This window comes from Drosophila montana, unplaced genomic scaffold (assembly GCF_035044405.1).
Source record: "Drosophila montana isolate Dmon_TW-CO22-7 unplaced genomic scaffold, ASM3504440v1 contig_753_1, whole genome shotgun sequence".
NCBI lineage: Eukaryota > Metazoa > Arthropoda > Insecta > Diptera > Drosophilidae > Drosophila > Drosophila montana.
Window position 1 is genome coordinate 13,272 of NW_026999053.1, and position 26,032 is coordinate 39,303.

General features: G+C 41.3%; 1 protein-coding gene across 1 annotated transcript in view; it reads right to left on the bottom strand.

Annotated features, from left to right (window-relative positions):
• Positions 1 to 293: 293 nt before the first annotated feature.
• Positions 294 to 26,032, bottom strand: part of LOC135439652 (carbonic anhydrase-related protein 10-like) — a gene marked incomplete at its 3' end in the record, with an annotated part of 122,499 nt that continues 96,760 nt past the window's right edge. Inside the window, exons 3-4 of the mRNA XM_064698400.1 lie at positions 9,863 to 9,999; positions 294 to 506 (exon numbers count right to left, since the gene is read on the bottom strand). Of these exons, the coding sequence (XP_064554470.1) occupies positions 294 to 506; positions 9,863 to 9,999 (350 nt within the window). The remainder of the gene's footprint in view (positions 507 to 9,862; positions 10,000 to 26,032) is intronic.

Below are 26,032 nucleotides of genomic sequence, written 5' to 3' on the forward strand. Positions count from 1 at the left end.
CATCGACGTGGCAAACCCTTTCATTTTTTCATATTACTCCATTCAAAAGGGAAGATATTTGAGAAAAATTGAATTTGTGGGCAATTTTGCTTGTGCGAACACATACTCACACAAACATTTAAACGGTACCTAGACATAAAGAGAGCATTGAGAGCACTGAGAGTAAGTGCGAGCGAGATAAACATAAGCAGCGATGCCGTTCTATCGCACAAATCATGTGAAAGAGAGTAAGCCAAAGCAGTTTCCTGTGAAGCAACAATCCGACTGTCCGTCATTCAGTCGTTTTAACTTACCTCTGCCGGAAATGTGTAGCCATCAACACTGTGCTCGGAGCCGAATTGATCGTTAAGTCCGTAGTGTACGTGTATCTCATGGAAACGATAACGATAAGAAAGTGGACCGCCAGATATATTCACTGGTGTCTGCATGCCATCGTAATTCGCCACAGTTTCGTTACCGGCTGTAAAAATTACACTGTGACCAGTATTGCTTATAATTCCACTTATCTGTTGGGGAAGGAAAAATATATTTTTAAATTGAGGGGAAAAATACGTATCATTTATGGGATTTGTGTAAAATTTGTATAAAGTAAAAGGATTCCGGTAAATTGCTTCTTTAGTTATTAAAAAAATGGTATATATAGATAAGAGTTGAACCTGAATGACTGACTACCTGGAATGTGACCAACGCACATCGCAACCCATAAGAGTACTAATTATTAAATTGTTAGATACTCAATGGCAATCGCTATAGTGCACATAGACAATTTAGTTTTGTGTTGCAGCCCAAGCCGTAAGAGCTACCATACTCAACTTTTTACTAAAGGTTTCATTTGGGTTGAAAACACTCGGTGTTATGGCAATATTGACCTTCAAGTTGGGCCAAAATATGGAATTGATGATTTGTTATTAATCACCAAGAAAGTATATATATTTTCACGAGAACCCCGAGGCGCAGTCGTATAGCGTAGGATACGAAGCACAATAACGAATACAAATTAGGAGTACAGACCACGGCTACTTGCTTAACAGCCAACAGACAATACCGTGAACTGCTTATCGTATCAAAGAAGATCCGAAATGGATCATTAGGCTGGTTGCAATATGAGCCGGTTCGAGGTTTTCGAAAATAAATGAAACAAGTTGTTTTTCTCTCTTTTCAAATACATTTCAGTCTCTGTGGCAGTCTTCTCATTCAGTGGGACCAACATGCTCCTTTGCTAACTCGCCGTCACACAAGGTGTACAAATAAAAGGATATCTTCGGCCTAAGTTTTAATACTCTTACAGACATTCCTTTTTTTGAGATATGTGAGAATAGTAATGCTGGTAAATGCTGAGTTTGATAAAAATGTCTTCGAAATCAGAATATTTTGCCATATAAAAACCTACTTTTTGACCGATCTTTCTTATGGCAGCTAAATGATATAGTGGTGTTGTAGTAGGAGATCTTATTGTGCAATATAATTTTTAAAGTTGTAGGAATTGGTTTCTTTATTTGATTTATAGCTATGGAGTGGAGACGAAGCGGTCGCTTGCTCAAGCTTAGCACTATTTTACCTATCTATTGGACACCTTTTTAAGAGATATACCAGCGTTTTTAAACATAAATTAATTGATAAATAAATTCAGAATTTGGAAAAGTTATCTTCTTATCAGATCCGACTTTTCAATCAATCGTTCCTATGGCAGCTATATTATATTGTGGGCTGATGTTCATAGGATTTTGCATATTTGTAGGGAGCATAGAAAAACTTATAACTGCCGAGTTTGGGTAAGATATCTTGATAAACAAAAAAGTTTGGTATACATAAACATACTTCTCGACCGATAGTTCCTATGAGAGCTTTATGATATAGTGATTCGATGTTGCCGGCTCCGACATATGTACTGACTGCAACAGAAAGACGGTCATATGGCTTTAAAACTGAGAGACTAGTTCGTATAGGAACAGACAGAAGGACATGGATGCATCAACTCGGCTGTTGATGAGTCAGACATTTCATGACACAAGCAAAATACCGTTTACAAGGGTCCAAACAAAAAACAAAAAATAAGGATAGCCCAAAAAACCAGCTGCAGCTGGTGTTAATATGTATGTATGTACATATGTGTGTAAAGTATGCATGCATTAACAAGCATAAATGCATTTTCAAATTAAATCGAATAAATTCGTATTTCTGGAAAACTTTAGCTGATATAATCGATACTTTTTATACCCTGAACCCATTAAAAATGGGTAAAAACGGTAGAGTGTATTTTGTGCAAATGTATGTAACAGACAGAAGTAAATATTTCCGACCCCATTAAGTATATATGTTCTTGATCCTTATTAACAGCCGAGTCAATATGACTATATCCGTCTATCTGTTTCTATGCAAACTAGTCCCTCAGTTTTAAAGCTATCGTCATGAAACTTTGCAGAAGTGCCTCTTTCTATTGCACGCAGATCAGACCCCTATATTATATAGCTGCCATAGGAACGATCGGTCGTGAACTAAGTTGTTGAATGGAAAACTTTTTTGTTTTTTAAGACATCTTAACCATAATCGGCATTAACTATTTTCCCTGTGCTTCTTAAATACGGGCAAAGCACTATGAGCATTATGAATAGGTTGGGTCTGCAAGGGTATTTAATCTTCGGCGTGCCGAAGATAGCCCTTCTTACTCGTTTTTATTACTCTTAAGGCAAACGGCCAAAGAGAATATAAACACTAAGGTGAGTAACGCCTATACATCTAAATGCGACGAAAAAATTTATATATGTATATATATATATATATACAATCGATCGGTTTCAAACTCATTTTCAAAGATCTTTGAGAGAATTTATTTTATATATTATATAATTGTATACTAGCGGGTATATCCCGGCCTTACCCGTGGCACGTATAGAGTAAATGTTCTCAAAAAGCTTTAAAAATGATTTTGAAACTGATCGGACGGTAAACAAACAACTTTCACACAAACGATTTCCGCCAATTATTACTGTTGCGGGTGGTATTTCCCAAATCGCTGAAACACGTACTCATTAAGTTTTTATCAAGAGCTTTGAAAATAAGCAAATTGGAAAAAAATAAAACTTCAACAAAAAAATCTTTGAATTGCACTTTCCACCGAAGAAGTTTGGATTTGGGAAAAATGTGAAACACGTCTCAAATGATTTTTAATGTAGATTCTTGGAAATGAATTTGAGGGCGAAAGGTCACCCACCAAATCTTTGAACCCCATTTCCACCAAGGAGGAATGCATTTTTGGAAAAGTGTGAAACACCCCTCAACTGAATTTGAACAAAGATTTTTGAAAATGAGTTTTAGGTCGATCGGATGGTAAGCAAAAAAAGTTTCATTCAAACATTTGTCGCTAATTACCCACTGTAGTGGGTGGAATTTCCAAAATCGCTGAAACACGTATTTATTAAGTATTTATGTAGAGTTTTGAAAATAATTTTAAAGCATATCGGACAAAACTTAAAACTTCGCCCAAAAAATCTTTAAATCGCATTCCCCCCGAAGAAGTTTGAATTCTGCGAAAAGTGTGAAACACGTTTCAAATGATTTTTCATATAGATCCTAGGGAATGAATTTGGGCACAAAACGTCACCCACCATATTTGACCTCCATATTTGTGTTCTTGTGACTGCAGTTAAATTCGCATGCAAAATATGATCTATGTTCAGAGCTATCCCAAAAGCTACACCTCTTGGATGGAAAATGCGGGCCAAAGGTTGTATTGATGAGAGTTTATTTTTCTGCTTCAAGATTAATACGACGGGACCATAATGGGAGAAAACGACACGCCAGCTGACTGTCTTTTCGCTCTCCAAACAGTGCCAAACAGTTCAACCTTAGTGCGATTTACGCGCCGCTGACATCACTAAGTCGGTGAATTTGACAACTTGATAAACTTGTAACTTGTAAAAGGCCGAAAACTATCTTAAAAGTGCGTGATGTTTAGCTGCAGAGTGCCGCAATGATATAACTGCCGACGCGGGCTTATTGTAGCTATTGCAAAAGCAATATAACGGCCAAAATTATCAGATTTAAAGGCACACAAACATTTAAGTATGGTTGGTGCACAAACATGTACATATGTATGGATTCCAACGCCATGGAAAGCGTAGCGTTGACTACAAGCACTTACGAATCCTATGTCGATGAAAATATATACTTTAATTTAAATAAATATATTAAATAAATTTATTAAATAAATTAAATAGTAGAACATTTATGTTTAGTTGACTATATATGTAGCTGTTATAAAATGTTTTAAATTTGTAAATTAATTTTATTTTAATACCCTTACTTTTATTGAACAAATTAAACAAAAACACTACTAAATTTGCAGCTTTAGGCTCAGCTTTTTTTGTACAGCATTTAACTGTCTCCCCCTTTTTAAAGCAGATCTAGCACTTTTGGTTGCTCAATAAATGCCAACATGACGAACGAATGCCGAAGTCGCGGCTTGTTGCTGCTGCACGAGCAACGTGCCTGCCTTCAACAAAGCAGGTTAACGATGGTTCTCGTTGCTACGTTCTCGCAGTACACTGCGCGAAAAAATCAACAGCCAATTGATTTTACTTTTATTTTGGTTACGATGTATGCTGGACGTTCTTCCCAGCGGACCAAACTGTCGCAAATGATATCGCAAACTGGTGAAATGCGAGACTTTACCCGACAAAACTCGCGCAATCGCATCGGAAAACGATAGCAATATGAATCATATGTCGTTCAGTTTGTGGCAGTCAAAGTTTCATTTACGATTGTCGCCAGAAATACGGCTAGCGAGCCTTTTGTGATATGTTTTGCGAGCCTTTTCTGATATTTCTAACGAGTCTTATAAAATATTTTCTGTGATACGTTTTTGATTAAAAAAAATATTTTTTTAAGCAGGTAGCTATATTAAAAAAGTATCTTAAGAGATATGCAAACTGCTCGCATGAAATATGGTTTGCGAAACTTTTTTTTGTTTAATGCCCATTTTGTTCCCATAAAAATGTTGGTTAATGTTTTTTTTAATATTCATTTTCAATTCAAATTTTATTTAAAAAATAATTAACATTCTATTTGATTTAAATTTAAAATTCATTTCTTTGGCAATCTTATAATTATAATAAAAGTTAATACATAAATAAATTAGTTTAATTTAAAACTATTAATGAAAGAAAAAAACTATATATGTATGTTTATTTTAATTTTATTTTCTCCGTCCCACGCCAGGAGCATTGTCTTGCAACATCATCCGCTATTATCTGGCGCCAGGAGCTCCTAATGAATTTGTCGTACGTCTTTTCAGCACTTTCGGGGCAATAGGGAATAGTTTAGTTATTAATAAACACTTGTTAATTACTTACCTCCCTACAGAAATCCAATTTTCACTGTTCACTTAACCCACGTGTTTGCTCGCTTCGGCGGAGAATAGAAAAGAGAACAAAGCAATTTTTCAACCCCCAAAATACACATATTTTTCGGGCTGAGTAGGAAACAACAACAAAGACAACACAGCATCCGAATGCCGCGTCATTTTTACTCTCTCTCTCTCTTGACGATGTTGCACTCTCTGAGCACGATTAATATTTGAAACAAAAACAACACACTATTCTCTCTACTGTGCACGCATTTTTATCGCAAAGATCTCACTGCCACGCTCGTGTGCGAGTGTTTTGCGATAAAAATGTATCCCACTCGTTTTCTGCTCACATACGAGCTCATTTGTGAGCATTTTGCGAGACTCTCGCTAAAGGCTCGCATGTTGGTCCGCTGGGGAGTGCACACACTTGTGTTTGTATGTATGAATTATGCATGCACAAGGACATCAATAATAAAACGAGAAGAAAGGGCGATCTTCGGCACGCCGAACATTTAATACCCATGCAGACCCAACCTTATCATAATGCTCATAGTGTTTTGCCCGTATCTAAGAAGCACAGAAAATAGTTAATGCCGAGTATGGTTAAGATATCTTGAAAAACAAAAAAGTTTTCCATACAACAACTTAGTTTCGACTGATCGTTCCTATGGCAGCTATATGATATAGTGTTCCGATCTTAATAGGATTTTGCATATATATGTGGAGCATAGAAAAACTAATAAATGCCGAGTTTGAACAAGATATCTTTATAAACAAAAATATTTTTCAAACAAGAACCTACTTTTCGACCGATCGTTCCTATGGCAGCTATATGATAAAGTGGTCCGATACAGCTGGTTTTGACATACATATGAACTGCGTGCAACAGAAAGAGGGATTTCTGCGAAGTTTCATAAAGATAGCTTTAAAACCGAGAGACAAGTTCGCATAGAAACAGACAGACGGACATGGCTATATCGACTCGGCTATTGATCCTGATCAAGAATATATATACTTTATGGGGTCGGAGATGTCTCCTTCTATGCGTTAAACATTTCACGACTAAATTATAATACCCTCTGCAAGGGTATAACAATATTAAACAAGTAAGAGGTTCTAGTCGGGAGCTCCCAGCTAGGGGATACCGTGAACCCTCTTATTCCAACACAGCTCGCATAACGCGCTCGTTTACTTTAGAAATAATAAAGATAAATTTAAAAAAAAACTCGCAACTGACCGCGTTACTTGCTGCCGCCTCTACTCAACAGCCACACCAGCTACAAAAAAAAATAGTCTCCTCGATTGGGTTCGAACTCGCATCAACCACACTTCTCGCCGCCGCCTCTATCCAATAGCCACACCAATTATTAAGTCTCAATGTGACAAAAACGAATTAAAATAGCAGTACAGAAAACAATACAATCGCAATTGCAATGCTGTTGAAAGAATTCTAAGCAGACGCGCATGAATGTGTGTGTACATGAATACAGAAATTTTTGGAATTTTCGCTTGTTGCCGCTGAGAAAAGTCAAAACACGTTTTCTTTAATCATTTCTGTGTTTTTTAACCGATCTTGATGATCTTTTTAACCGAATAATAAATTGGATTATTTACTTGATTTATACCTATAAGATAGTAGGGGGGAGGTGGCGATAAGTATAAAATGAAAGATACTTGATATATACATACTATTATAGAAGATATTTATCAAGTTTGGTGACTCTAGCTCTTATAACTTACGAGATTTGCTCAAAAAACAGGATTACTTGGAAACGGGGCAAGTTATCGAATACCGGAAACAAACTCGATCAGCGCGGGCACTAGGAGGACCTACAGTAAGTATCTAGCTCTTATAGGTTCTGAGATCCTTGCGTTCATACATACGGACGGACAGACGGACTATATATACCAGACCATGATAAATACCAAATTTGTATTCACATATTAACATCTGTTGTGTACTGAGGTTGGCTCTGAAGCCTATGAAGCCTATTAATTATATTATTTTTATTTCCCAACTAATATAATTTCATAGAATAAATTATAATAATGAATTAAATTTATATATTTAAATATGCACGATAACATGTATTTAAATGAGGTTCTTGCAGGTCAGATAGGCTAAGATTTAATTTTCTTACACTGTTATTTAATATTGTACGACAATTATCACGCGGTCAAAAATAAACATATTAAAATAAATGATCTACATATTGGTACAGCCAGACAACACAAATGCCCTAATAATGTAAAGTGGTGAAATGGCAATAAACAATAATAAGCAATAAAGAAAAGGAAAGAAAACTCCGCTCACACCTGACGACAGTTCAACAAGCCAACCACGAATACATAAATACACTGGCTCGCGACAAACACACCCCAATAATAATAAATTGTTTTGCGCTTCTTCTGCTCCTTCACACACACATGCCATACAAAAATCCCAAAAACTGCAAATCTAATTAAATTTATATACAGCCACACAAACGAATTAATGCTTGTACATGTATGGATACAAACTTGTGAAATTATGCTTCCACTCGTCCCTTTAAAAAGGATTTGTGCGCAATGTTGCTGGTGCGGACACTTACGCACCCAAATTTACTCAAACGATCTTAAGATGTTAATGTGAGAGAATTGAAAGCACTCAGAGTAAGCGAAATCAGTTTCCTGTAGTGGGAGCGAAACACAAAAATTAGCGATGCCGATCTACCAGACAAATATGAGTAGTCTCTAACTCTCTTGCTACCTTAGCAAGTGAGCGCGTTTTGGACCCGGACAAAAACGAAGTCGTTGGGGGACCTGGTCCACAGAGAATGGGTACCTTTTTATACCCTGAACCCATTGAAAATGGGTAAAAAGGGTATAATGTATTTGTGCAAATGTATGTAACAGGCAGAAGGAAGCATCTCCGACCCCATAAAGTATATATATTCTTAATCAGCATCAATAGCCGAGTCGACCTAGCCATGTCCGTCTGTCTGTCCGTTCGTCCGTCTGTCCGTTTCCAAGTAATCGATAAAAATCGATAGCGAAATCCTGTTATTTGAGCAATTTCAGCAAATAATATGAGCTACAGTCACCAAACTTGACATGTAGCTTCTAGAATAGTATATATGTATATATATCAAGTATTTTTCATTTTATACCTATCGCCTGTCGGAAGAAGAGGGTTCAGGGTATCCCCTAGTCTGGAGCTCCCGACTAGAACCTCTTACTTGTTTACTTCTGTAGTTTTCGAAACCATCCAGTAATGTGCATACATAAATATGTGTTATCGTTTCTGCTCGCCCGCAGCACACTGACTTGAATGATCAAGTTTAATAATACTGCGTCGACGGTGGGAGTGACTTTACTTGGAACAGCAGATCTTTATGCCCCAAATGATCAAATTCTGGATGGATGCCGGAAAAATAGCAGGTTTTACGCTGCCAAAAAATACCATTTTAAATAGCTTAGAAAATGTCTGTAGAGCAATATGATGCTACAATGCTCTTCCATGTTTCGTAATTATCATAATCATAGCGCAACTTCGCACAGTGAGGAAGTGGCATATGCAAGCCATGGCCTTGTAACGCTAATATGAAATTTAGATAGATATTTACATATACCTCACCAGATCCCGAGCATAGTGTTTGAAAACAAGCAGAGGTGGTTGCTGGGGAAAGGATGTTTGTATTCGCATCTATTCTGAACTCAACGGCCAGTGGAATGTGATGGGCATTAAGATCCATCCCAACTCATATGCCAAGACAGTCTGGTCATATTGCGTATGAATGCCGTAAGAGTGGTGTATTCTTAGAGGCTGAAGCCCCTCACGCAGTTCACAATGGCAATACCACGATACATATCATGTGTAGATAGACAAAGCTGGAGCTGTCCCTGGTAATGATCATGTTGATTAACATGTACATAGCTCAAGATGTTGATGTTGTTGAAGAGATGGCTGCAGATGATGCTTTTGTTGGTAGTAGCTGTGCTAGGTAATGTCACTGCTGTTTATGCAGCTGATGATTGTGATGTTACAGGTTCAGTTTCCGTTTTGGTAACTAATGCTATTAATGTGGTTCAGGTTGCTGCTTCCGATATTGTTGTTGCGGTCTATGCATACTTCATCTTTTGCTATTGAGTATTCAAAAATATAACAAGTACTCAACGCCATTTTTGATAGCATTCCCCTTTTTTCCAAGATTGATAAATAGTAATTTATTTCTCTTTTTAAGAGCGGAATCGGAAATTATTTTACTTCTAAGATACAGAGTCCATACATTTGAATATTGAAAAACAACGTGTTTAAAAAAAAGAGCCCTGCGATATTGATTTTATATTTGAGCTCTTAAATGTTTATAACAATCAGACCATACAGTCGAAATATTATGAAAAAGCATTCTCTATTGGGCTGTGCTACCGATAATGAGTACAGTCGCCGTTTTGTGCTTTTACATTTAAAAATTGTTATGTAAACATCAAAATGCTTTACAATTTAAGTCAAAAATGTTTACTGTATAAACTTACCCTGTGCTTGTCAATATGCATAAGACGAAGATTCGGATCAAATAACAATCGCTGCGGCTCTAGGTTCACCGGAGACTGACGACGTCCCTTGTTACAGAGTGACCATTCCGGATTGATGAGACCCCAAAAAGCGGGACCTGTAATAAAGAAATAAATATGGTCCACATTAGTACAAAATTTTTTCTTGTATTATATTCCAAGTCGACATAGGCGCCTTACAGTCTAGCTAATTTTTTATTGGATCATACAATTAAATTCGACTGGCATGTTACGACCGCGGTCGATTGGGCTAGGACTTTTCTGATTTCCATCCAGAGGCGGTTCAAAGTGTTTGACAATTTGTGTAAGACAATCCCACTCTTTACCCGTCTCTCTGGGCTGTCCTTGACTCCACTCCACTGGATTGATTACCTTAACATGTTCTGTCCCTACTACACATTAACTGTTGTCCAACTAGCACTGCCTTAAATAGACGATTACGGATTCTCTTCGATGATATAAATAGTCATTTGGTTGGAAAGTGCGAAATTGTACGTTGCATCGGGGCTCACACGAAAAAATAAGAATATATTCGGCACGCCGAAGATTTAATACCCTTGTAGACATCCACTCGCAACAGTGGTAAATTGGCGGAAAACAGTTGTATGAAATTTTTTTTTTTACGATCCGATCGGCCCCAAACTTATTTTCAAAGATATTTGTTCAAATTCATTTGAGGGGTGCTTCACACTTTTCGAAAAATCCGTTCCACCTTGGTGGAAATGGAGGTCAAAGATTAGGTGGGTGACGTTTCGCGCTCATATTCGTTTCCAAAGATTTATAAGAAAAATCATTTGAGACGTGTTACACACTTCTCGCAGAATTCAAATTTCTTCGGGGGGAATGCGATTTAAAGATATTTTTGGCGAAGTTTTAAGTTCTGTCCGATTTGCTTCAAACTTTTTTTCATAAGAACTTTATAAATACGTATTTCAGCGATTTGGGAAATTCCATCCGAAACAGTGGTAAATTGGCGGAGGACGATTGTATGAATAATTGTATTGAATAATTAGGAAGACACTCGTTTTGACGACCATTAATAAATAAATAAATAAAAAAATAAATAAATAAATCAACAAATAAATAAATCAACCCACAGCCCAAAACGTAAGAGCTAGGAAGCTGCAATTTTCACTGTAGTTACCTTATGTGACCCCCATTTCCACCAAGGAGGGATGGATTTCCCAAATAGTGCGAAACACCCTATTACGGGGCGCAGTGAAAATAGCTGTTGTCACTAAGTCCTACTGGGTCTCGCATTTTGTAAGTAGCGCTCGCTTCATACACTGGAAGCGCACCGTTAGAGTTAGTTTGTACATAAAAAGTCGAAGCTGCACAATCTGCCTTTTCGACGAGGTTCATTTTCGTTTTGTGCTTGCAGCTGAGCAGAAGGGAAAGAGAACAGAAGCGCGTACGGAGCACGAATGTAAGTCTCATAATAATATAAAATATAGGTTGTTAAATAATGAAAAGATAATAAAGATTTTAGCGTATCGTATCGTGTCGTATCGAATCATATCATATCGTATCGCATCATACGAATCGAATTAAATCGAATCGTACGGCGTGCAACGAACCCAAAGAAATAGTTTTTTCTTTCGACGTTAGAAATCCCTGCCAAATACGCGCCCGCACGAGTCTCGGTGCCAACATTCTGAAATATTCTCTGCAGCAGAGAGTGTCTGAAGGATTTTCTTTATCTTTATCATCTTTATCAGCAATTATGAGCGATCCACAGAGATGTGGATTCAGCAACGAGGAAAATCTCATCAGGCATCAGAAGTGCCTCAGAGGGCAAGCCCTGGATGCGGTGCGTGGAAAACTTATGATCCCAGCTACAGTCCCGTATGCTATAGGCACATTGCGAATGTTGTATGGCAGCTCTGAAATAGTACATGATGCGCTGCAGCAAAAGCTACGAGAGGAACCAGCAATAAAATCGGACAACTTGAACACTGTTATCCGACTGGCCTTAGCTGTCCAAAACTATTGCGCAACGATAGCTGCCATTGGTATGCACGAATATCTTTACGATCCCGCGCTGCTAAACGAGCTTGTTGCTAAGATGCCCAGCAATATGAAATTGGACTGGGGCCGGCATCGAATGTCAAATGATGGTAGCAGTTTGGCCACCTTTGATAACTGGCTGTTTAATGTGGCAATGTGCGCCACTATGGTCACGCCCACTAGAGAGCGAATTTTTGTGCACAACACAGCCCTGAGGGTTCTCAGCAACAACTTTCTCAACAGGAACAGGAGAGGGTTTCATGTGCGAATTGCGCCGGTAACCACCGTCTATCAGATTGCGACGACTTTAGATCCATGGGTACAAATCAGCTGTGGGAACTTGTTAAGGAAAAGCGGCTCTGTTTTGCTGCTTTATGCGACATCGTGCACATCAATGTAAATCAAAGAAGAAATGTCATGTAGATGGTTGCGAGTCAACGCACCATGTGCTGCTACATACGCCTACCATGAGTGATAGTAAAGACGAGCACACGGGCCAAGGTAGCAACAACCGGATAAAGGCACGGCAGCTCCGCAAGTAAGACACTGTTTCGATATGTTCTAAACACGCTCTATAGTAAATCAAAAAGCGTGCGCACATATGCATTAGTGGATGAAGGAGCTGAGTGTACGCTTAAAAAAGAGCGGTTGCAGACGAGCTGCAACCCAGCTGTGTCTTAAATGGACTGGTGACATAACCAAGAAGCCCGAGGCTATGTCTGTGGGTATTTCAGCTCCAGAAATTAACACACTACGGTATGCGTTAAACAACGCGAACAATGCGAACTTGGACTAACCAGTGTCGGGCCACAGTTGCTTAAATCTCGGAAGCATTTATCTACGCTTCCTATCCTGCTGTATACAACTGAAAGAGTTCATGATGAACACGATGCTCGATTAGAAGCAGCAGGGATATATCCGTCGGCTTAGTTAGTACTAACACGACATCGTGGTTTCTTCCTATCTTTACAGCCACCAATCTGAACAAGAAAGAGACGTGCCTAGTATAGGATGCGGCCGCCAAAGTTAAAGGCATGTAGCTGAAAGATTGTTTTCTGAAAGGTCCAGATACACTAGCATCTTTGATGGGCGTGCTAATAAGCTTCAGAGAGCGTCCTGTCGCCGTATCCGGCGACATAAGTGAAATGTTTCATCAGGTCAAGGTGCGCCGAGAAGACCAAGCGGCACAGAAGTTTCGCTGGCGTGATGGAGATTCGTCACGCTTCCCCGAAACGTTCGGAGCATCCTGTTCGCCAGCCCTAGCAAATTACGTCAAGAATCGCAATGCCGATCGGTTTGTAGCGGAGCATCCGGATGCCGTAAAGGCGATTTGCGAAAACACATTTTTCGACGACTGGCTGCAGTCGGCGGATGCAGCAGCCCAAATGATACAGTTAGCTGAGACTGTAAAAAGGATTCATGCTAGTGGCGGTTTCGAGAAGCGCCGCTGGACATCAAATTCGAAGCAAGTTATACAGCCGCTGGAAGACGACTGTAAGGAATTGGACAAGCGTATCAGCGCTCAGGATGAAGCGCAAGAGAAGGTCTTGGGCCTGTGGTGGCTACCTGGACAAGATCTGTTGACGTTTGTGGTGAAGCCGAACTTGCTTGCGAAGACTTCTAAGGAGCGCCCAACTAAAAGACGTGTTTTAAGTGTGATCATGTCTATTTTCGACCTGCGCCAAGATCATCCTTCAGAACATATGGCGATCCAACATCGGATGGGATGACGACTTCACCAACGAAGACGAAGCCGATTGGCAACACTGGCTTGATCTAGTTTCAAAGTTGAATGCCGTCCGCATTCCACGGTGTATGAAGTGGGTGAGCCGAACCCAGGCTGTGCAGATGCATACATTCGTGGACGCCAGTATGAATGCTTACGCCGCAGTTGTATTTTTTCGGGCTGAACTTGATGGCCAAGTACATTGCAGTTTGGCCGCCTCGAAAACGAGAGTAGCACCCTTGAAGCCCGTGTCCATACCTCGCGTGGAACTGATGGCCGCGGTCTTAGGTCTGAGACTGGCCAAATGTATCCAAAAGGAAATGTCGGTGCGCATACATAGACGAACATTCTGGACAGATTAAAAGGATGTGCTCTACTGGATCCGTTCTGATGCTCGAAAGTTCCAGCAATTCGTAGCGCTTCGGATCGGGGAGATTTTAGAAGAATCAGATGTGGACAGCTGGCGTTGGGTCCCATCGGCTCAAAACGTGGCCGACGATGGGACGAAATGGACTAAAGCGCCTGAAATTCATGCCTCAACCAGGTGGTTCAATAGACCACCATTTTTGTACCTAGAATAATCGCAGTGGCCACACACGGAAATAGGCCCTGCAATAAACATGTTGTACCATGCTGAAGAACCCAATCACACGTCGTCCTGGAGATGCATCCTGCCGGATCTGCAGCGTTTCAACAAGCTAGAAAAATTGAGAGCCGTACAGCTATGCGTACTGGATTTCCTACGGATTATTACTAAAAAGGTCAGATTGGACGGGGGACTGGATCTGCAGAAGACACTGCTCCTAAAACGAAGCAAAGAAATGGATGTGATTTTTATCCGGATATGCCAAAAAGAGGAGTTTAATAGTGAGATTACCTGCTCAAAGCCGGGGCGCCGCTTAACCGATCGCAAAAGCCTGCTGTTTAAGTGCTCCCCTTATACAGATGACTCGGGCATTCTACGTATTAAGGGAGGGATGGACAATATAGGAGTTGAAGTCTGCGTAAAACGTCCGATAATTCTGCCAAGACGACATCGATTGACGTATCTGCTGCTCCAATACTTGCCAGCGTGCCGCATACGACGCGCCCGCCCAAAGCCACCAGATATGGGCGACCTGCCAATCGAGCGATTGTCGCCCTATACTCCACCGTTCTCATATACTGGAGTGGATTACTTTGGTCCCTACGACATTGTCGTTGGACGGCGTCGCGAGAAGCGCTGGGGCGTGCTATTTACATGCCTCACGGTGCGCGCCGTTCACCTAGATATAGCTACGTCGCTCTCAACTGACTCATACTTATGCGTTCTGAAGTCATTCGTGACCAGACGCGGCTGCTCCCGCCGCATGCTGTCGGACAATGGCACAAATTTCAGAGGCGCTAGCAGAATGTTAAAAGATGAAATTGAACCTATATCACCGGCGCTGATCGAGCGACAGTACCCAGAACTCGAGTTCACCTATATCCCGCCAGAATCACCCCACATGGGAGGATCGTGGGAACGAATCGTGCGCTCTACAAAGTCAATACTGTCAGAGATTCTGCCGCACTCTGGGCTACTAGCAGCATTGGCTGACGTAGAAAGTGTGCTCAACTCAAGGCCGCTCACTTATGTTCCCATGGAGTCATCTGAGTCCGAAGCCCTGACTCCAAATCATTTTCTTATAGGTCATTCAAGCGGATTGCGTGAGAGAGGCTTACGGGAGCAAGACGGAGCTAGCTTGGCACGAGGCTTCAGACTCGCCAGTCAATTGGCTGACCAATTTTGGAAGAGATGGTTTCAACCGCCGCTCGAATCAATATCAGTCGATGACATCGTCATAATAGTGGACGACGGTGCCAAGCGGAATTGTTGGACAAGAGGAGTGGTCGTAGACCTGCACCGTTCAAAGGATAGCCAGGTCCGAAGCGCCGTGGAGCGAACCGCCGATGGAATTATTACTCGCCCCGCCGTCAAGCTAGCTAAGCTTGACATTAAAGTTGGTAACACACTGCACGGACGTTCGTGAATTACGGGGTAGGGAATGTTACGAGGCGAAGTGAAATTAGCTGTTGTCACTAAGTCCTACTGGGTCTCGCATTTTGTAAGCAGCGCTCGCTTCATACACTGGAACCGCACCGTTAGAAATAGTTTGTACATACAAAGTCCATCGCACGCAGCTGCACAATCTGCCTTTTCGACGAGGTTTATTTTCGTTTTGTGCTTGCAGCTTAGCAGAAGTGAAAGAGAACAGAAGCGTGTGCGGAGCACGAATGTAAGTCTCATAATAATGTAAAATATAGGTTGTTAAACAATGAACAGATAATAAAGATTTTAGCGTATCGTATCGTGTCGTATCGAATCATATCACATCGTATCGCATCATACGAATCGAATTGAATCGAATCATACGGCGTACTATGAACCAAAAGAAATAGTTGTTTCTTTCGACGCTAGAAATCCCTGCCAAATACGCGCCCCGGCACGAGTCTCGGTGCCAACACACCCCTGAAATGAATTAACACAAAGATCTTTGCAAATGTTTTGTAGCCGATCGGATGGTAAACAAAAAACTTTAAAGCATCCGTTTTCCGCCAATTTACTACTGCTGCGGGGAGAATTTCCCAAATCACTGAAACACGTAAACATTAGGTTCTTATGTAGAGCTTTGAAAATAATTTTGAAGCAAATCGGACACGGCTTACAACCTCGCCGACAAAATCTTTGAATCGCATTTCTACCGAAGAAGTTTGGATTCTGTGAAATGTGAAAAACACGTCTTAAATGATTTTTCACATAGATCATTAGAAATGAATTTGAGCGCGCAACGTAACCCACCAAATTTTTGACCCCCATTTCCAGCAAGGAGGAATACATTTTTGGAAAAGTCTGAAACAACCGTCAAATGAATTTTAACAAAGATCTTTGAAAATGAGTCTAAGGCCGATCGGATGGTAAACAAAAATGTTGCATACAAACGTTTTTCGCTATTAACTCTTAACGTGCACCTACAACACATAAAGTAACTATAGTGCAAATTTCAGCTTCCTAGCTGTTACAGTTTTGACTGTGCGTTGATCACCAATCAGTCAGTCAGTCGGTCAGGACAAACAGTTTTATATATATAGATGTACATACATATGTATTTGACTACATACTGAAGACGTGAGACGAAATGCCTTTTGCGCTATTGCAAATGACATTATCATTCTATCTCCTTATTTGCTACAAGCACGCCGCGTTTCTCAGAAAATAGCCAAAAGTGAAGCACGAAAGAGATGTAGACTGCACATGGCACAGTGAACTGAACATAACTTTTCAATAAGCATTAAAAAAGCAGTGTTCTAAGCTTTTTGCATCGCGCTATTGCTTGTAAGCATCTTATTAGAAAAGTCATAAATGATGTATTTGCATGTTAAAATATATAATTTAACAAAAACCAGTAAATATATTCCTATTGGTAATATTTATTCAGTTATTGTCCTACTTTCTAATATCATTTAATTTAAAGGGTATGGGGCATTTAACATTTTTAATAGGGTTTGTAACTATGTGCTGTTTGTAATTACTATTTCATATTAAATATGTATCGGAATGTTATGTTTAATGTGCAAAGACATATTAAACGAGAAGGAAGGGCTATCTTCGGCACGCCGAACATTTAATACCCTTGCAGACCCAACCTTTTCATAATTCTCATAGTGCTTTGCACCTATCTAAGAAGCACAGGGAAAATAATTCATGACAGCTAATTAGCCGAGTATGGTTAAGATGTCTTGAAAAACAAAAATTTTTCCATACAATAACTTAATTTCGACCGATCGAACCTATGGCAGCTATATGATATAGTGGTCCGATCTTAATAGGATTTTGCATATATATGTGGAGCATAGTACAACTAATAAATGCCGAGTTTGATCAAGATATATTTATAAACAAAAATGTTTTTCATACAAGAACCTACTTTTCGACCGATCATTCCTATGGCAGCTATATGATATAGTGGTCCGATCCAGCTGGTTTGACATATGAATTGCGTGCAACAGAAAGAGGCACTTGTGCAAAGTTTCATAAAGATAGCTTTAAAACTGAGAGACTAGTTCGCATAGAAACAGACAGACGGACATGGACCCCATACTTTATGGGGTCGGAGATGTCTCCTTCTATGCGTTAAACATTTCACGACAAAATTATAATACCCTCTGCAAGGGTATAAAAATATACATGAATATTTGTTTATGGACCCAAATACACGAATCAGAATAATTGATTTATGCAAAATGCATTTACTTAAAAAGAAATCTCCATAAATCGTTAAGGTAATAATTCTCATACATATAAATAGTTTTATCGCTAAAATGCGGGACACTTTTTATTTTTACATCCATAATTTCAAAACTAAACTACTTTGTAGTAGTGATCTACTTCTTGCAAACGCGTATACACACGCTTGCCGTTTTTCCCCCGTAATCGGTTCTTCTTAATCATTGTGCATTGTAAAATAAATTTAAACAGTGCCATCATCATATCATTTTGTTAGTGCGGTGCTTACATGCAGGTATGTACATGAGTTAGGGATGATCGATAGTGTTATTTCTGTGTCACAGTGACAACTGTGACAGTTACAAAAAAGTACCAGTGACAAATAACAGCGAGTGTTACTCGACTTTTAGGCGCGCCGGTTTTTATTAAAAAAAATATATATATATAAAAAAACCAAATAAAATTTAATAATGTTATGCTCTATAACAATTTTTTTTATATTAGATTAAAATATTTTTTTTTTTTTTTTTTTGTTTGTTTATTGTATTGGATCAAAAATAGCATACATTTTTATTACAACACAGTTGGCTTAGGTAATGTTTCGCCAAGCCTGTTTGACTCCTCAGGCTTTATCGTGGACCAACGTCAAAAGCGGCTTTTTTGAATAAGGCTGCATAGTCACTTGGGTAGTCGGTGGACTCTGGGGCGTCTCCTGTGTCGTGCTCGCCCTTCCCTGAACCCGAATTGGTGCTCTGGAAGGATGGCCATATGATCCATAAGTCTTGTAAGTCGGGCGACAATCAGTCTTTCCGAGACCTTCGACAAGGAAGACAGGAGACTGATCGGCCGATATGACTTAGGGTCATATTCCGGCTTGCCCGACTTATGGATCATATGGATCCTCGGTAACTTCCACTGGGCAGGAAAGTGTTGCGTCCTTAAAATGGCGTTGAAAATCAACGTTATAAAAAGGAGCGCGCGCATTGGCAGGGCCTTCAGGGCGGTGTGGCCCGGAGCTTTAGTTCTAGGAAGAACTTTGATGGCGTTGATTACCTCTTCCACGCGGATGGGATCGATAAGTGGTGACATCTGGATCGGAGTCTCCGACGCTCGGGTATTTTCATCAAGCTCTTCTGGAGAGGCCGAGTTGAATGTTGGAAACCGTTCCTTTAGGTGGCTGGCGAAGGTGTCAGCTTGTTTTTTTGACAGCAGAATTATTCCGATAGCGTGTTTTTGTACTAGGGCCTCCAGCTCTAGTACTTTTCCCGAAATGCCCTTGGCATTCCAGATTAGCACTTTCAGTGGTGTGTTCATTTTGATAGCAACGAGGTTAAAAGGGTAAGGATTTGCTGTTGCATACCCAAAACCTGCTGTGGCATTTCTGCCATCCTCTCGATAGCTCGGCTCATGTCCTTGATGGCGGTGGAAAGTCCTTCCCCGTTTCCAGATGTCTGCTGCTGCTGTTGTTGCGCAGCAGGAGAGGCTGTTGCTGTTCTTTCAGCAGTCTATGTAGCCAAGCTTGCGCTGGTCCTTCTCGCTGACAAGAGCTCGGGTCGTTGTTCTCTGGGCTGAATGCAAGTAGTCCTCTTCTGGCGGCAGCGGCGTATGAAAGCCCTTTTACTTGTTCAGTGGGTGCTGTGCAGGGGAAGTCAACAGGTGTAGGCCCATGAACTTTGTTGCTGCGGCTTCGGTTAGCTTGTGTCGGTGGGAGATTTTTCATTTTTGCGGGCTTTGGGGCTCCCGCACGCTTTGTATATTCGGTGAACCACTCGAAGCCCTTATAGTTGGCAGGCTGGTTACCACCGCAGTGGACGCATGTTGCCGGAACTGAGTCGGGTCGTGTGCAATCAGCAGAGCGATGATTGAGCCCGCATTTAACGCATGTGTTGTTTTCTACAGTATGTGGCCGTGTGCCCGTACTCCTGGCATCTATGGCATTGCACCACATCCTGGCTTCTTCGAGGAGTCTCAACCTTGACCACCTGCTTGCACAGCTTCCTGATGGTAAGAGCCTCCTTGTTGTTGGCCGCCGGCTGCAAGTTGATGAAGTGGATGTTCATGGGCTCCTTGGTAGCTTTGCTGCTCGGATTGTGCACGTGGAGAACGGCATGGCCCTGGGTCCGCAGGACGTCGATGAGTTCTCGGTTGAGTGTGGAGTGGTGGAGGCCTTTGATTACTATGCGGTAGGGCTTCTCCTCCTGCAGCTGGTATGAGTAGAACTCAATTTTGTGTTCATCCAGTATCTGTATGATGGGCCTGTATGTGGGCACATCATTGGCTAGGAGTCGCATAGTCCTACCTAGGTTGGATTTGATGGTCAAGTTATCCGCTACTTCGGATAGTAGGAGCCACACGACGTTGATATCGCTGACCTGATTTAGAACGATGGGGGGTGGCTTCTTTCCTCCAGTGGGGGCATTGTTGTTGGCCCTTTTTTCGGGCACGGGGGAGCTGGTGCTGGCATGGGCGTCAGCGTTTGGCTGTGTGCCGCCCCCAACCTGATGAGTCGCTGAGGCAGGCAAGTTCTCTTCTTGGACTGGGTTTATCTGCTCGGCCTCAGATTCGTCAGTATCCATGTCTTCGACGTTATCGGGTGGGGCCAAGAGTGCATATCTATTGGAAGCATGCGTGCCAACTAGACTGGTGTCAGTCTTGTTCTGTTTTCGCCGCGCGGCAGGTGGGGACCTGCTGTCTAAGACTTTGCGCTTATCATTTTTATTTCTCGCCTGTGATTGGATCATTCGAGCCGTGGCTGCGGCGTGCGAATTGGATTTGACGATATCTATTACACGCACTAGGGCGTCAGCGGGGTCTCTATTTGCACTAGCACCAGCATGTGGGCTGCTGCCGGGGTCCTCGGATTCCATTAAAGGGTAGGAAGGTGAAACTGAAGTACTTTTTCCAGACATCAGCGCGGAGAATTTGTTGGCAGCTGTTGTTAAGCGGCTGTTAAGCATTGAGGTGCTCGGCGGCGTAGCGGCTTCAGCATTTAGTTGGCCTACCTCTTTAGTTCGAGACTACCCCTTTTTACTCATTGTGAGTATGTTGCTGTTCTCAGCAGTTACTGGTTTGGTGACTCTATTTGCATTGCCACTGACTGAGTGCATGTTACCACGGCGGCGCTGACGAATTCCTCAATTTTTTTGACCACCTTATTTTTCGTTTTGGTTTTACATCACTTAAAACAAATTGCTTTGTCATCAAGTATTTGATGCGTTGCAATCTTTGTGCGGGATTGCAAAAGCCGCGTTTGGCCGTTTGGGCGTGCACTCGATTTTGATTTTGAATTTTATTCCGCGAGCACGTCCATTCACTTCGAACACCAAAAAGTGTCTATTAAAATATTATTATTATATATAAAGTTAAAAAAGGTTTTCGTTGGCATTTGGAAAAGCAGCATTTGGACCTTATCGTCACTTAATCGTATTCTACGATTTGACAACAGCATTACAATTGCGATTGTATTGTTTTCTGTGCTGCAATTTTAATTCGTGTTTTTCTCATTAAAACTTAATGATTTGTGTGGCTGTTGTATAGAGGTGGCGGCAAGTTGTGTGGTCTGTTGCGAGTTCGAACCCTACCGAGAAATTTTTTTTTTTTTTTGGCTAGAGTGCTGTTGAGTAGAGACGGCGGCAAGTTGAGCGGTTAGTAGCGGGTTCGAGCCCTGCCAAGGGAACTTTTTTTTTAAAAGTATTTATATAACTACTTCAGCAAGCGAGCGCGTAGCGCTATCTGCATTTGGTATTGGAATAAAAGGGTTCAGGGTATCCCCTAGTAGGGAGCTCCTGACTAGAACCTCTCACTTGTTAAAAGTGATCTACTTCTTGCATATGCGTATACACGCGCTTGTCGTTTTCCGAACGGTAATCGGTTCTGCTTATTCCTTGTGTCTAAAATCGATGCGACGCCGTGGCGATGAATTATTCGAAGTTGAAGCGCAGCTGAAAGTTGACGTTGCGACTCAAAACATTTTATTAAACGTGTTCAAATGAATTTTATCAGTGCGATGATTTTATAAGTTTGTTGGCGCGGTGCTTAAATATTGCAGGAATGTACATATATGTGTTATAACTTTATACAACAATGAATGTGTTTATGTACATACATATATATTTATGAACATTCAACCAACAATCAGTCCTAAAAAGAAGTTAGTCCGTTTTCGATATATAGCGGACAATAAGTACATATTTATGTATAAATTATCCAGTTGGCGTGTGTCGAGGACAAAACGATGTCCATGCGGTTTGCCTTGAGCCAGTCGGAGACTTTGCAATGAAGCGATGAGAATTATAATTGTTCTTTTATTACGAGGCACGTTATGCTCTCTTCAAAATCAAATTAAAATCTTATCGTAAACCGTAAAAGTTGTGGCAGAGCAGCTGGCAGCGCGGCTGGCTGAACTACGGTCGGAGCTGCTGGACTGCTGTCGCCGTGGTTGCCCAAAAGTGGTGACCTTCCGGCATGTGCAAGGCATCTTGTTACGCTAGCCAGAACTGTGGCCACAGAGCACTGTTCATGCAAGGCTACAACCATGTAACAATGAAAGCACTACGGATGTGAGCCGCGTGATCAGTGGATATGCTTACGTTGCAAATATGTAGCAACGCAAACACACAACGGCGGGTGCCCTTGGTTACTGGTTAACTGCTCCCCCTCTCAAGACATTGCCGTCCTCGGCTATGGCAATGCCCGCAATCACCTCGGGTAGCTCTTGCGTTTCTCTGATCTTTCTCTGACGTCGTCTGAGAAAGGTGAGAACGCATACGATGACGAAGGTGATCAATGTCTCCAGCATGGCGGGGCTTAGATGGCTAGGCTGCGTTCTGCAGTGGGCCACCTCTCCCGAGTGAAGTTGTTGGGCGCATGTGCTGTTCTCCGCTAGTTCACAAAAGGTTGTCGTGGTCGATAACGCACAGTTGGTGACCGCTATAACCTTGGTGTCGCATTCGGTGTCGTGGTTAGGGAGCTGCACAATTCTGCTGTGGTGTGCCACCGGGAATATGGTAACCTTGTTACAGGCAGATCTAATCTTAGGGTTACTTATTATAAAATGTATTACATCTTCGGATTGTAGGATTTTGATTTTTATACTTCTAAAATGAGATAGATACAGATACTTCTATGGGTTGATCGAAAAAGATTTCTTTAGTATCGCTATGATTCAGAATGACCGGATTTATAGTGTTTTATTTAGCAAGCGCAATGGTTAGGAGTAAATTATTTATTTCAGTGATCAGAATTCTATTTCTTGTTAATAACAGTTCGAAGAGGTGACCTGAGTCTATTACCTCTTTTTTGGTATATCTTAAAAGTTCGTTAACGTTATTATATTATTTATTTGATTTTGTGTTTCTAAATTAATGACAATTTGCCTATTGTTAGAGTCTATTAACCGGCTCTCTATGGATATAATCTGGTCTAAGTCCCTCGCATCTGGTGTCCCTGCCACAACTTATAACGCCGTGCCAATGAAATCTAAACTTCTTGCATTCCTGTGGTGGGCTCTTAAAGCGGACGAAAGTGTCTTTATGTGTTCTGTGTCTGTATCTAAAAATTTCTGCATGTGTAATCGGGGAAATAATGTGATCATCTTACTAGTCTCTGTAAACATAGACCCGTACTGCCTCCAAATAACCACCTCTCCATCCACAATTGGAATATATTCAGAATGTGAATAGTCCGAGACCCGAGCGTGAGCCAAAGCTACACATAGCAGTAGTAGAAGTGTTATCCTAAAATTTAAACGAAGTTGGGGTAAAAACGTGCGTGCGGTGCTTATTTAATATTGTCCATATGGACTAACCTCCCCTTATTTAGGTCCGATGTCCCCAGGTCCGCTTCGACCTTTCTCCTACATCGAAGGTCCTTTCCTGTCTATTCTCGTTAACCCGACTACGCTGGATTAACTGTGCCTTTTGCAACCTGTTTCTTACCGCCTTTTGTAATTCGGCAGTGGTAGAATGAACTATGTCAATGGGTTTTTTATTTGTAACGGAATGTATAGTGCCGTTGTATGGCACGGTGGCCCTTAGAATAAGTTCTACCGTGTTGGCACTCCCGTTGTGGATCCTGAGGTCTCTTGCTAAATCGCTCAGCGTAGAGTGGAAGCGCTCTACTTGCTCGTTGGTCGTGCTGTGCAAGGGGGGTGCGTTACTTATAGAAACGTCGAAATGGTTTGACAGTAACGTTCGAATAGTTTCCGAGTTCAGTGCTGGTTCATTGTCGCAGTACACGGATCTAGCGTGTGGGAAGATGTTCATTAGTTGTATGAGTGCAACTTTTACATCCTCAATTGTTCGCGATGCTATTGGTTGTTCAACGGCCAATTTAGGGAACTTGTCTAAGGAGGTGAGGAAAAACTTCTTGTTTGTCGAATATATGTCGATATGCAAAAGCTCGTCCGTGAATGAGGGAAATGGCGTTTCACCTAAGGGCTGCTTGCCTGTCATATTTGGCTTTTGCACAGGGCCACCTCGTTTGCTAGTCTGGTCATGTTTGGAAAATAATATTCGCTCATAATTTGTTATATGTTTTCTTGAAAAAGAGATTCTTACAATGCCTGAACTTGGTGGCTGGGAATGCTATCACCAACTCATTCTGGATTTGTGCCAGTACATGTAAACTGCAGTGTAAGGCATTTACAACATCTGGGTTTACTACTTCCTTTAAGTAACGCCTGTTTGTTGGTCTTAAAAATCACTAATCTCTGTGTTAACGGAAATTTTGCCTCTGCAGTAGTGATTTGGATCCTAAAACAGTTCAAGGGTTTGTCAGTGAACGCTATCGTATATGACAGCGACGCTGTGTACTGTCACCACGTTAGATTTTGCGGACTGACTTTCTAGAGCATTTAAATCTTGTCGTGATAGTGCGTCAGCGACGTGGTTCTCTTTGCCAGGCTTGTAAAAGACGTTAGCATCGTGCTTGTTAATGAACGCCTTTCAACGCTTAATCTTGGCATTTGGGTTTCTTTCCGAAACCGCATATGCAAGTGGTTGGTGGTCGGTAAATATATTTATGCCTTTTGCTCCGTACAGGTGGTGGCGAAGTTTTCCCAAGGCCCAGACAATCGCAAGTAATTCTCGCTCGTTTGTCGCGTAGTTGACTTCCCTATCTTTAAGAGTCCTCAAGATCATTGTTATCGGGCGACCGTTTTGAGAGAGAACTGCCCCTATGGCATGACTTGACGCGTCTGTTGATAAATCAAATGGCGCCTCAAATTCAGGGTAAAGTAACATGACGTCTTCCGACGCCAAAATGTTTCTTAACTTCTCAAATGAGTGCCTTTGCGCAGTTCAATCGGAATTTTTCTCGATCGGTGTTTGCTGACGGAGCCATTTTCTCCTTTCAAAATATTGGACAACGGCCTCACTATGGATGCAAAGTCTTTTACAAAGCATCTGTAATAAATGCCGAGTCCCAAAAAGGACCTTACCGCGAACACATTTTTATGCTCAGCATACTCTTGTATGGCTTTTACCTTTTCGGGGTACTTGTCAGCTGTCTTCTGTTCGTTGAGTTTTGTGAAGTCCACAACTAACCTTTTCTTTTATTCCCCAAGCTCGTCCACGCCTTTTCTATCTACAACCCACAAAGGGTTGTTATGAGGTGACCTTGACTTTCTGATGATGCCGTCTTTAAGGAGTTGTGCCAACGAAGTCTGCTACACCCATAGGATATGGGTACAACTTTGTATAAATATGACTCATTTGTAGTTCTAATCGTGGCAATAACTGCCGTTTTGTAAGGCAGCGACTCGTTTGGGTTCGCAAAAACCTTGGCCTTGGCAATTAGAACTTTTTTAAATTGACCTTGACATTGGCGGGTACCTCAAAGTCTTTTAATTTCGTGAAATTAACATCTTTGCACTCATAGTACAAGATTTGTTCTGAACCAGTGCTGAGATTGATTTTGCCATTCTTTAAGTCGAGTGCTGCCTGTACATGTGTTAACAGGTTGAGGCCAATTAACCCGTCAAATGTAGATAAGCTACTTAGGAGGAACAAGTAAGAGGATCCAGTCGGGAGCTCCCGACTAGGGGATACCCTGAACCCTCTTATTCCAACCCCAAATGTCCGTCCGTCTGTCCGTATGTATGAACGCAAGGATCTCAGAACCCAAAAGAGCTGGAGAAATTTTAGCTGTAGGT